The sequence below is a fragment of the Myotis myotis genome, unplaced genomic scaffold, assembly GCF_014108235.1.
Source record: "Myotis myotis isolate mMyoMyo1 unplaced genomic scaffold, mMyoMyo1.p scaffold_m19_p_18, whole genome shotgun sequence".
In the NCBI taxonomy this organism is placed as follows: Eukaryota; Metazoa; Chordata; class Mammalia; order Chiroptera; family Vespertilionidae; genus Myotis; species Myotis myotis.
Window position 1 is genome coordinate 29360567 of NW_023416322.1, and position 12391 is coordinate 29372957.

The 12391-nt window shown below is 45.4% G+C and overlaps 1 protein-coding gene across 9 annotated transcripts; it reads right to left on the minus strand.

Moving 5' to 3' along the window:
• Positions 1-2078: 2078 nt before the first annotated feature.
• Positions 2079-11658, minus strand: LOC118672837 (chromatin target of PRMT1). Of its 9 annotated transcripts, none has more exons than XM_036342749.1 (7): positions 11353-11654; positions 10298-10379; positions 8842-8995; positions 8165-8248; positions 6147-6330; positions 5199-5336; positions 2079-3386 (listed from the first exon to the last, which is right to left on the minus strand). In XM_036342749.1, the coding sequence occupies exons 2-7, from the start codon at positions 10360-10362 to the stop codon at positions 3181-3183; spliced, it is 831 nt and encodes a 276-aa protein (XP_036198642.1). In that variant the 5' UTR covers positions 10363-10379; positions 11353-11654; the 3' UTR covers positions 2079-3180. The 9 variants fall into 9 exon arrangements, with proteins under 9 accessions (XP_036198642.1, XP_036198641.1, XP_036198643.1 ...); XM_036342748.1 differs by having other exon boundaries at positions 6147-6333; XM_036342754.1 differs by having other exon boundaries at positions 3249-3386; positions 5199-5394; positions 6147-6333; positions 11353-11658.
• Positions 11659-12391: the final 733 nt, after the last annotated feature.

The window sequence follows — 12391 nt, forward strand, 5'->3', positions numbered from 1 at the left end:
GTGGCAGAAATGGGACACAAGCCTCAGGTGCTGGAACTGCAGTGAGCAGCAGGTGGGGCTAGAGAGCCCGTGACTGGAGGGAAATTCCTTGTACCCACTGTTGGGAATGGAGGAATAGAGGAGGCAGAAAGAGAAGGGAGCTTAGGCTCCACTGGGACCCTCAAAGCCCCCATCCTCCACCCCACCAGGATGCCTCAGGGTCCCCTGAACACCAGGCCATGTCGACATTTTCACAGTAGTAAAGATTTCAGATTTTAGAAATGAGACCCGACCTGGGCTCAGCTCCCTGCACTGCCCAGTGGAGCCAGCGCCAAGGGTGTAGACATGAACACATCTTTTTTTTTTTTTTTAAATCTTTATTGGTTAAGGTATTACAAATGTGTCCTTATCCCCCCATTAACACCCCCGCCCCCGGCCCGAACACATCCTTTTGAACAGCCACCATAGGCACTAAGAACAATGAGTCAGAATGTGGTGGGATTGGAAGCACCCTGGGCAGGGGGAGCCTGAGCTAGAAGAGGCTGACCTAAGAGAGAGCGACTAAGGTACACCCAGTGCCTTGGGAGGACCCAAGCTTCCCAGCCCCAACTTCTTCCTTAGCCCAGGGGGGTGAGGCATCCAGGGATTCTGTCCTGAGAACCCCCTCAAAGGAATTCCATCAGTGGATGAGGGGGTGGTGATGGGAGGCACTTGCTGCCATCCTGTGCCCCTTTCCCCACTTCGGGACTCCTTCCATAGTTTTCATCCTGGAAATGTTGTCAAGTCTGGGGAGAACTCCAAATGAGGGAAGATGGGCATGAGCAGGGAGGGTGTGAGCTGCGTGGAGGTGAAGTGGGGCACTGTAAGACTGCTGCTGAAGGGCTCCACGGTGGCCTTCACCTCTATCCCCCTAGGTTCCCCTTCATGCCTTTCACTCTACATAGAGGAAGTATTTGGGTATATTATCAGAGGGGGCTCAAAAGTCACCAGATTGAAATAATATATATCCTCAGGGAAAGTTCTAGGTAAATAGTCATTTCAGGGGAATGTAGTTGCTAACTACTTCGGGGGAGGGCTGGGGAAAAGTCCTAGGTCACCCAGGTTGTATGAAGAGGGTAAGGAACCCACTCATCCTGCAGCTCCCCCTTCCTCTCTCTTCCCAAAGGGTTCCTAGAAACCCTGCATGTGCCTGATGCAAGGCCACCAGGGATGTGACGTTTGCTGCCCACTGTTGATCAGCACCTCCCTCAGGGCCTTGGGGGCTCCAATGGAGATATCCCTACACCTACCCACACCCACATAAAAATACCTTTTATTCCTTCTAATTAAAGATTATGAACACCTGTCTGGGTTGAAGACCTCGTCTCCATCCATTCTTGGAGGAATTACAGTACACTCAGAATCCAGGTCAGATTGGCTGTCAGCATGGTTAAATCCTATCCCCATGTGATCTTTTCAAGCTCTCCCTTCCACAGCTAACTAAACCACTGGCTGCACCGAGGGGTTAAGTAAAGTAGCTTCGATCAGACAGGCTTCCTGATCAAAACTTCCTTCCCAGCATGCAATGAACACAACCCCCCAACAGTTTAGGCACCAGGTAGCTCAATGGTAATTGGTTTGCCTGGAGGTGGTTAGATTCTTTTCCCTTAAACAATGCAGGGAAAAAGGGAAACCAGTGCTGGGTTCCAGGATACTGCTTGACCTTTGTATGGACCAAATGGGTCAGTACATTACTTTGTGTGGTTAATCTTTCTGCAAGGCTTACTCAGGGATGGACAGATTCTTCACTTTCTGTCCCAAAGCCACAATACCCCTTTCCTAAGATTTTTTAAAATTTATCTTTTTATTTTTAATCCTCATCTGAGGGTATTTTTCAATTGACATTTCAGAAAGAGAGTGGAAGAGCGAAAGACAGAGATATCGATGTGAGAGAAACACATTGGCTGCCTCCCGCACACCCCCCCCCGACGCCTGCGCTGGGGAGAAGCCTGCAACTGAGGTATGCGTCCTCGACCGGAATTAAACCCAAGACCCGTGGGTCTGCAGTTCGACACTCCATCCACTGAGCTCCCAAGAATTTTAACACGACTATGAAGGACTCAGCTCTATAAGGGGTATATTAAGGTAGTGTTACAGTAGCCATAGCATTTCCAAGAGCACAACAAATAAAAAGTCCTAGCTGGATTTGAGAGAACAATTTCTTGTTATAATAAACCATAAATACAAGATTCTACTGAAACTGGAACAGTTGACAGACTATGGTTGAACTTACAAACCTTCAAGAGAAATAAGAGGGTCAAACAAAGCCAATGTATGGAAAAGCTCAAGACTGGTTTGGGATAAACCTAAGTATTACATTCAACACGGGTATCTTCTGACCCCTCCCCAGCAGGTATCTGCCATAGTTCTCCCATCCCTTCTGATGCATCTGCTTAACCAATGGCCTTTCCCTCTCCACTGCAGGTGTAAGCCAACCCAGTAGCACCCCTTTGGACATGATGCAAAGCCAAGAGGCAAGTTTATAAATCTTATTCCATGGTAGAAATAATGCACACACCCAAACCAGCTCACATATGTCGTATCAATGCACATGGTAGCAACTTCCATCAAATCAGAGCTGCTACCATGCATAACCTGTCATGTGACACTGTAGCTAGGCCAATGTTCCCAATTTACTATATTAAAATATCAACGTGGCAGAATGCATTTTTGAACTCCAGGTTTCTAACCACTTCTAAGTGGCTATTAAAGTGATAAAGAACAGAACTGCATCACAGACACCTAGGCATCAGGGAGGAGCATTGAATGGATTCTTTCTGGGACTTTCAGAGAACAGAGAGATGAACAGAGGAAATGTTAGACAGTCAAAGCATATATGGCAGGTGAGGGGAGGCAGAGGTGGAAAGAAGGCCAACATATTCATGTTCAAAGAGAAGTCTGGGAAAAGGAAAACAAACAAACCAACCCAAACAACAAAACGAAACCCAACCCAAATCAGAGGGAAAAAGGGTTTCATACAATAGTTATCAAAAAAGTAAAAGGAACACACTAAATGCACACACTGGTGGCAAGTAAGTCCATAGTCTATTGTGATAGGTCCTTCCAGCATCAGTCAGGTAGGCTCTTCTCGTCTGTCATCTCAAGGTTATTTACAGATGTGGTAACTTTTTAACAAGTCTCTCAGAGGAGGGAAGGCAGGCTTCAATCATTGGTTTCAGGATCTGTCTGTGCCATGTAGGCATCCAACTCCGCATCCAGGTGTCCTTTTGTTTTCGACATGTACGCATCCAATTGGTTGTCCAGCTGTTCCTTGGTCAGTACAGGGCGAGCAAGGGCACCTCTCCCTCGTCCACGGCCTCGGCCTCGGCCTCCAAAGCCCCCTCTTCCCCGACCTATCATACCCCGACCTGGCCCAAGGGAAAAAAAAGACAGTTACAAGTAGGTTTAACGGGTGCTCTAGTAAATGCCCCTTAGAGCAGTGGGGCCTAGCTGAGAGGCTGAAGGGCAGGGCAAAGAGGAGAAGTCTGGAAAAATAGGAAACACACTGGGTAGCAAGCAACACATGGAAAGCACACATAATGAATCCCTTATTATATGCTCATCTCTAAATGCTATTTAATTTTAAAAAATTTTAATGTTTCCTAAAACAAATTACCTCAACTTTGGGACCTACTATAAGCTCATAATTAAAATACATTACAGACAAACTCATTTATTAAGATAGGGAGAAAGTAATAAGGGCACAGAGCAACAGAGGTATGAAGCCAGTTTTCAAATTAAGCTTTATTGGAGATCCTTCTGGAAAATTAGCTCATCTCTCCTCAAACTTATCAAACCTAAAGACCTAAAGAGCTGACCCCCTGTCAGGAGACTGAGGAGTTATTTTCCATAGGAACAATGTGGGGAGATGGGAAAAACATCCTGAGTAGTCTCAGCCACTTTATCTGCTATTCTAGATACTTATAACAATTATGGTTATCTGAGAGGTGGTTTCAATTCACTTAACAAAACATACCCAGCTAAGACTTTGACTCCCTCACCCCTGTGTCGTTGCTCAGAAACCAAGTCAAGATAATTTGGAAACATGCTATTTCATCCTGAAACCCAAACTAGCTTGCACTTCACTCAATAAGCCAAGCAACATATAATAGGCGAGAAGAAAACAAGCCCTCAGTTATCAAATTTCCTTTCCTAACAGTTATTATCCCTTGGCAACGTTAAGGTCATAAATTATGGACCCACCACACACTTTAAAAGGACCAAAGCCAATATATACAGGGTTAAGCTAAGAGAGTAAAAATTTTCTTTTTCTTCGACAGATGTTGGGAGTTTTCCACTGAACTTTAAGCCAGAAAATTCCCATGAGATCTGGCATTTTAACAGCAACACCATTAAAACCCTTCCAATCTGGGTCAAGAGGTCACAAGACAAGTATCACTAAGTCTCAAAGGTAAGATTGTTATCAAACATGAGTCAGTCAGTTAACTGACACAATACCATCCTTGCCTTCTACCTCCTGGGAGCAAGCCGGAACCTTTACCCCCTCCCTTTCCTCCACAGGCGGGCATATCCTCAACTCCCCATGAGAGACTTGCCACCAGGAGAGCATGTGGTCCTGGGCTAACCCCTTGAGCCTGTCTCCAAGGTCCCTTTTGTTGCTTCTTCTATCCTAGGCCCTTCCTTGTTTCACGGTCCCCAGCTTTAATAAACATACTCAAAAAGTCATCTCTGGTTTCCCACAGACACAAACTTTACCTTGAATTTACTTGGTTTTAGAGTCATTACCCAGTTCCAGATCTCATCCTTATTTTAACTCTGCTTCATTTTTGTACACCTTCCTCTTTTAGATTTTTAGACTCAAAAAAGGGGTTTTGAGTTATGGGGTGCGTCGTGTGTGGTGGTGGGGCAGGGACAGAGAAAGGTAAAACCCCAAACTGACCACTTTGTCATCTTAACAATACAATTTAAATTCACAAGAGTCTGGAAGACTGCACATATAATCTGGCTCTATAACATGTACCTACTAGTTCCTAGAAAACCCAGGACAGACTTTTGCACTACCACCATGTGAATTTAGAAAAATAAGCCAGTTTCAAAAAACAAAACAAGACAAACAAATAAGCCTGCCTACGACTTGAAGCTGTGCAGAAAGGTGGCTCTGAGCTTTAAAGGGAGAGAAATAAGAGGGAGCTATTCTCTGAAGTTGGTAGCTGACTAACCTCTACCACCGATTCCGCCACGACCCATAGCTCCACGCCCTAGGCCCCCTCTCCCAGGACCTCCACGACCTCGAACACCACCTCTTCTTAAGCCCATTCGGGGAGCTACGGCTCGTCCACCTCGGAGCAGGTTTTGACCTTAGAGAGGAGGCATACAATGTATATGCAGGTAAATCCAAGAGAGACAAAGTAGATTCTAACCAAAGGAAGGCGGTAAGGGTTAAATAAGTTAATTCAGGTAATTTTTAGGTTGGGTGGGGAAAGCTGCATATGGAGTGTGAACAGATTAAGATGCTCTTTATTCAATCAATTAAACAAGTCTGACCAAAAATCCATTTTTGGAAGAAGCTGGGAGGAGTTAAGGTAATTAGGAAGTATGTACATTTAATAAGTATCTACTGAATAATCAGATAGGTACCTAACATTACGATAAATTTACACATAAATAATATGGTTCCTGTTCTCAATACACTCTTGTAGGGACAAGAACTATACAGGGAACAGTGCCCCAAATGTATATATAGCTAAGTGCTATGGGTCAACTTGTCTTCTTTTTTATAGATGTAACAGTATTTCACTAGCACCAGGAAAAGAGATGACTGGTTAAGATATAGGCCAACAGACCCATACATTTCTTTAGACTTGATTTATTTCTAGAACTTGAATGTGCTTTGATTCAAGCAGCAGCCGGGTGTTTTAAAATGGAATGGAGATGACGTGAATTACCTGTTGTTACGCAGGTCATAGCCTCTCACCATTGCACATTATCAGAAAAGGTATGGTATTGATAAAAGGACATGCAGCACTATTAAAAATATGTGATATCAAGTTATTAATTATATTAATACAAATTCAGGCTTAAAGATGTTAAACAAATGTGTCCATAAGCAGCCCAAGAGAAAAGGAAAGGGGGTGGGGCTCGACAATTATCAGGAACACAGCACTGACCTCGGAGCGACATCCCGCCCCTAAGTAGGGTTCTTGTGGCACGTCCCCCACGTAGTCCTCCTCTAGGCAAGCCTCTCTGGATTAGGGGTAGGCCTCGTCCTCCGATCGCTCCCCTGGCCAGGGCCCCTATGGGTCGGCCTAACCGTGCCTGGATGTTACTCTTACCCAGGCGCTGCTTTAAGCTCTTCTGGAAGAAAAGGTGTTGAGGGATTGAGATCAAAAAAGCAATCCAGTGGGATTTTGTAACTTAAAGTGCAGAGAAAAAGAAGCAAGTGAGATGACTATGTGGAGGCAGATAAACCTGCTGTGGGTGTCATAAGAATGTTAAACTAGAAGCAAGCCTTAGAACATGACATAAAAGGCAAAATTCTGATCCAGAGCTTCTACGAAGCTTGAGAATGGTCCTATGAAATTGGCATTACAACAAATTAGCTTGCTAGTTTGCCTATAAAAGTCTTACACCACTGCTTGAAACTTAAGTTTTAGTAAGAACACTCTATATTCCAAATCCCGATTCTGTTGTTTTTAAATCACAGATTGATAATGATATGACTTGATTCTTGATTAATACTTGCCCAAGGACTACCACTGTCTTCAAAGGTTTACTCAAACACCATAGGAAGTTCATCCACGCGGGGCAAAATTTAAATTAAAAATTCATCTGAATTCTTGTGACTTAAGAACAACATTTGATTTCTCAGAGGCCAATGTGTTCCATTTTTCCTGAGTACATATCCCCAGACGGTCCACTTTTTACCTTAAGATGTAAATAAACACAAAAAGTCAAACCTCCTTTTCTTAATTTCTTAAATAGCCTCAATTCCATGTCTACCCTTGCAAATAGCTCCATTAAACCAGTATAATGACCTTTAATTCAAAATGAACATATAACTCAAATGTATCTCCAGAGAGAGACAGGCCAAATTTGCATCAGAATAAAGACAGGTGAGCTATAATCACAAAACCCAGGTCCACACTCCAGGACAAAGACATATCAGAGACAAAGATTTTTCAATCATTTGTCCCTAGAAGAAAAATTATAAAGACCACATACCAAAGAATTAAATTTCTTCAAAGAAAAAGGTAACTGTAGCTTTGAACACAACCAAGACCTCAGCAAACTTGTTTTTCTATAAAGCCATCAGTCAATATAAATTAAAATAAATTCTATGTATCTAGCACAAGATCATAAACTGCTTCTAATCAGAAGGCCAGACTTTGAACATTATGCACCTAGCGAGAGCAGGTAAACCAATCATAAAAGCCCATGACATCACTCTCCTGACTGCATACTATTATAAGGTCAGGACTTCATTCTACATGTCGTTTTGTTCAGGCATCCTGAGAATACTCTCCTAAGACCTGTGTTTTAAAGGGAGAATGTACAGCACTTAGTTCTTCTCCCTTCCCAAGCCTTACCTGCCACCAATATTGGTCTCTAACATTGACAGGAAGCTTAAGGATGTCCACTATATCACCCAGTTTCTACTCTAGAACTATGCTGTATGCTAAGGTAGCCACTAGCCACATGTGGCTAATTCAAGTAAATAAAATTAAAAACACAAAGAAACACCTGCCCACCCCCTGCCCCCAACCAACTAAGCTCCTCAATCGCACTAAGCACATTTGAAGTGTTCAAAAGTCCCTTGTGGCTAGTGACTACTGTATTGGAGAGCACACAGGACATTTTTACTACTCTAAGAGTTCTATTGGACAGTGCCACTCCAGAGGCTATTTCTGCATAGCCTATATTTAAAGCTTGTTGAAAGACCCTTTGGAATGATCTGTCAGAGACTTGTTTTCAACCATTTTTTATATTTACTCCTAGAAAACGGTGGTGCCTTTTACTGCCTTCCTGAGTCAGGGACGAGCACAGTCACTCCAAGGCTTAAGGTAGCTGAAGCAGAAGGCCTTGTTTATTTTTGGTCAGTGAGCCCAATGGTTCTGGGTGGGGGTGGGTGTTATATTTAACTGCTGAATTTATGCACAGCCATGCAGTGCTACCAGTTAGTCCTTACAGTTGCATGGCACCGCCCTTCAGACGCCCAGCCACAGCTTGGACATATCCTTCCACAGCCACTGTCCGGACTTGCATATAAAGTCTATGAATAATAAAGAGCAGGTTTTTATTTCAGGTCTGAATAGGATTATCTCTTACTGGAAATCTGAAAGCAAACCCATTAACTTTTAAATTACTCAGTGCTCTCGCTGGACTTTACTGACAAAAATTTAGGTGCTGTGGAGATGAGGGTCATCCTATTATTTCTATATGTTAGCACAGAAACCACTGACTGAGGCCATTCAGACCCCTGGACTAGGGGAGAAAGCACATCCCTGATTTGTAAATCATGTAACAGGGAATAAAGGATTTTTTGAAGGTCATCTAAAACCAAAATTTCTTTGTAGAAAAAGCCAGTGAATTTACTTTAAGGGCAAAGGATCAGAAAACAGGAGATTAGCACTCATTGATAACAGAGAAACAGGCCACATTGATGGCAAACACCCTAAAAAAGAGAAAGACAACAAAGAGTTACTTCTTGGTACCTGACAAAATGGGGATTCTCTGAACTTCTCTTTCTTGCAGAGAAGTTTCAGCTTTTGCCCTGAGCCACCTTGTATCACTCCTGACAGTCTTAGTGGACTGCCTGACAGCAATCACCAGCTGCTTCTGGAATGTTCAGACTCATTCTCTCACCTGCTTCAGCTTTAATGCTGCCTGGACAGAGGGTCTATTTTCCATCTGCTGGGCCAGTCTTCTGTTTCTGGCACTGGCTAGCTGCTGCTGTTGCTGCATCGAAGCCCGAATATTCACTGGCATCGGCTGTTTGTTCTTCAGCATATTAGTAAAGCTTCAAGGTCGAACAAAATGGATGTTTAAATAAAAGCTTTATTATAAAACATTTATTGGCATTTTCATGGCTTGCTAGACCAGGAACTCCAGATCCCACGAACTTTTAAGTAAAGCGGTACACTTAGATCAAAGCTGATGTGGGTTAAAGACTCCTCTGCTTCCATAAACTTGCAAGAATCAGAAACTTAGAAATGCAGCTAAGTGCAGCACATTCAATCAAAAGTGATAACAAGGGCTCAAGTAACGGCTTTTAGAGAGGTGAAAGGTATGAAAAACACGCAGTAAGCAGATATGATGACAACACGAGACAAAAGATGTAGCTTCAAAGACAAACAAAGAAAGTCAAAACCCTGGGAGAACTGAGGGTGCATTTTAAGGGCAAATATAAGGAAGGACTAGAGCACCTTCAAAGCCCATGGAAATAATGCGCCCATGTAAGTTATAGGAATGCATCACATTTTCTTATGTATTTGTCCACTTAGTTATGTGAATACAAGGAATTAGTGTATCCAAGAGAAAAGGAGCACATATGCTTCAAAAAAGGCAAAAATATACGTGGTCTAAAATCACTGGCCAAAGGCTCTCAATGAACAGAGCCCTCATAGACAGAAACCGCCTTTTAATATCTTTGATTTTCTTAGTCTGAAATGATTAAATTTTTTTTACTTCAACTATTTCTGGAAAAGTTAGATTAGTTCAACTGTTTTAAGAGTTTGTGAAGACACTCTATTATTTCTGTAAAATAAGCTTAATGGAATGGAAGAGAAGAACACTTAGCTGTAAAAGAATCCAGAACAAAAACAAACGAAAAGCAGAATGGAAAGAAAGTGAAATGGAGCAAAAGCAAGTGCCTCTTACAAGGCCCAAGAATGGCATTCAAGGGCCTTTGGACATATTCAAAGCTTGCTACCCGCCTCTTACAGGCCAGACACAACACTGCTGGCCTTGGACTGGGCAGCAAGCCTACTGCAGCCAGGGTACTGTGCTACCAAGCTGCACCATCCCCGTGTCAATGTTAAAAAAATGTGAAGAAAAGGGAGGGTGTGAGGAGTCTTTTTAAAATACATCCCACCAAATCAATATTTCAGACAGCTTAACATAAAAATCTACTGGTAAGGGGTTTTGAAACAACTGCCCAATTTGCTCTGTGTACCACATAAATAAGATGCAACTAAGAACAGAGGTCTGTAGCCTTCTGTTGGTATTTAGTTTTAAAACCGGCTTTTGTGCATTGGACCCCAGGGCCAATTTAAGGAATGTTTTCTTATGAACGAGCTGAAGTTGCTGTTCGCTGCCTCACCGCTCATTTAGAGACATCTTGGTGGTGCTTTTTAGCACAACTTTCGGTGCTGACTGTGCAGCCATCTTCAAATCCCGAGGATCTACAAAGGACAATAGGCAGAATGAGCACATCAGAAACAACAAGGACCTCATTTCTACCGGGGCCCGGGGCCCAAGGCAGCAGTGAGTGCGTGAGTGAGTGAATGAATGAATGAAAAGGCCTGCATCAAAGACTCCTGAAGACCACACTGAAACTCATTCCAGGTGCTTAAGCTTCTAAGACAGTCATGTCAAACTAGCACACTTCAAGGCCAAGGGCCAGAAAATATCTGCCAAAGCCTCCCAAACGGCAGACCCAGGCCTAGCTGAAGGGAGTGTTTAAGACTCTAGTCTGGCTTTCCATCTAGCGCAGTCCTCAACCACCTTGGCTGCAAGGAGCTTTTAAAAAAAAAAAATATGCAGGAACCTGGGCCCAAGCCAATTAAACATCGATATCGGGTGGTGAGGTCTGGGGATCAGCAACCGGAGAGGGGAAGAAAGGCTACCCGGCGCTTCCCACGTGCAGCCCCGACCGAGAACCACCGGCGCAGAGAGGACACAGGCAGGCCGAGTTTCAAACTGGCACCGACTCCAGAACAAGAGGGGGCCTGGGCAAGGGGCTGGGGACCTGGGGGAGGGGTGGGGGGAGGGAGCAGGCCAGGCTTCCCGATCGGGCATTCACCTGGGCGTGAGCGCCCGATGACATTTAACCTTAAAGCTGCCATGACTTTCCAGCGTCCCCCCAAACCCCGCAGTCCTCATTTCACCTCTCTACCATCTCGAAGTCCTGGCAAGACCGCCAACTTTGCTCCACCCGCCAAACAACTCTCCTTTCTACGCACAGCAAACCGCAACCTCTCGCCGCAGTCCCGCCGCCAGTTTCCAATCCGGGCCCCGCCCCGCCTCGCGCCCCGAGGCCCCGCCCCTCCCCGGGCTCCCACGCGCCAGCACCCTCTCGACTCCCACATCCCAACCCCGTCCGGTTCGCCGGCCCTTCCGCTCCCCGAGCCTATCCTTCTCACCACAGAAACTTACCGAAGGAAAAGGACGCCAGTGCTCCTCCCGGGGCTGCCACGACGGCTGCGGAAGGGGGGCCGGGGGCCGGCCGAACCTGAGTTGATGGTGAAGGGGCTCGGGCGAACTGGTTTGGCTGGCTAGATGCGTAAGTGGTAGACGGCTAGGTCAGTTCGCTGTTGGCTGTCTGTCTGCTGGGCTCAGCCGGTCCACCTGCCCACACGGCCTGCCCTTTCCTGCCTTTCGTCGGTGCCACCGCAACCGCCGCCACCAACTCCCGCTCGGTGCCCAAACAAAATGGCCGCCACGCCCAGTGCGGAGTGGGACCGGCTAAAATGGCGTCGACGCAGTTACGTCATACGTCAGAGCTGCGCACAACTAGGGGGCGGGGAGGTTTGTGCTACGCCTGCGCGGGAATCGGGGCGGAGCCGTAGAGAGAAGGCGGGGCTTTAGCGAAGCCCCCTTCTGAGAGCTCGCGGTGCTTGGCCCACGGAGGGGCGTGGCCAAGGCCTTGCATTTGGAGGTTCTTCTAACGGGCAGGGCTGTTAGTACGAGATCTGGGCCCTTCCGAGAAGTTTTGGTCCCCGTGGGAATCGTGTTCGTATTTCCTCGCGCGTCTGCTCGCTTCCCCAAACTAAGGCAGAGCGTCTAAGATGCTTTATGCGGGCCCGGCCGGTGTGGCGCAGTGGTTGAGCGCCGGCCCCTGAACCAGGAGGTCACCGGGTTCGATTCCCGGTCAGGACGCGTGCCCTGGTTGATGATGTTTCTCTCCCATCATTGCTGTTTCTATCTCTCTATCCCTCTCTCTTCATCTCTGAAATCAATAAAAGTATTTTTAAAAAATAAATAAACTTCTTAATTTGCACTGGTTCTCCCCACCTTATCATTTGCTCTCTCCAGAGAGTTGTGGAGTGCCATGAACGCCCAGCCACCTCTACTGGATCCTGCTCCAGTCACCCCCCTCTCCTCCATATTTTCCTCTTCACTTTCTCCCCTCCCCAACTTGGCCTGAATATTGTTAAATTGTTAAATCCTTATTTGGGTGGAATCTTTGAGTCCC

What these genes read in the sequence shown, in the direction of transcription:
- LOC118672837 (XM_036342748.1), bottom strand. Translation starts at nt 10,362, where the DNA reads ATGGCTGCACAGTCAGCACCGAAAGTTGTGCTAAAAAGCACCACCAAG. An exon ending in AAGATGTCTCTAAATGAGCG is followed by an intron (nt 8,996 to 10,297) that starts GTGAGGCAGCGA and finishes TCGACCTTGAAG; the next exon opens with CTTTACTAATATGCTGAAGA. An exon ending in CAGCATTAAAGCTGAAGCAG is followed by an intron (nt 8,249 to 8,841) that starts GTGAGAGAATGA and finishes TATTATTCATAG; the next exon opens with ACTTTATATGCAAGTCCGGA.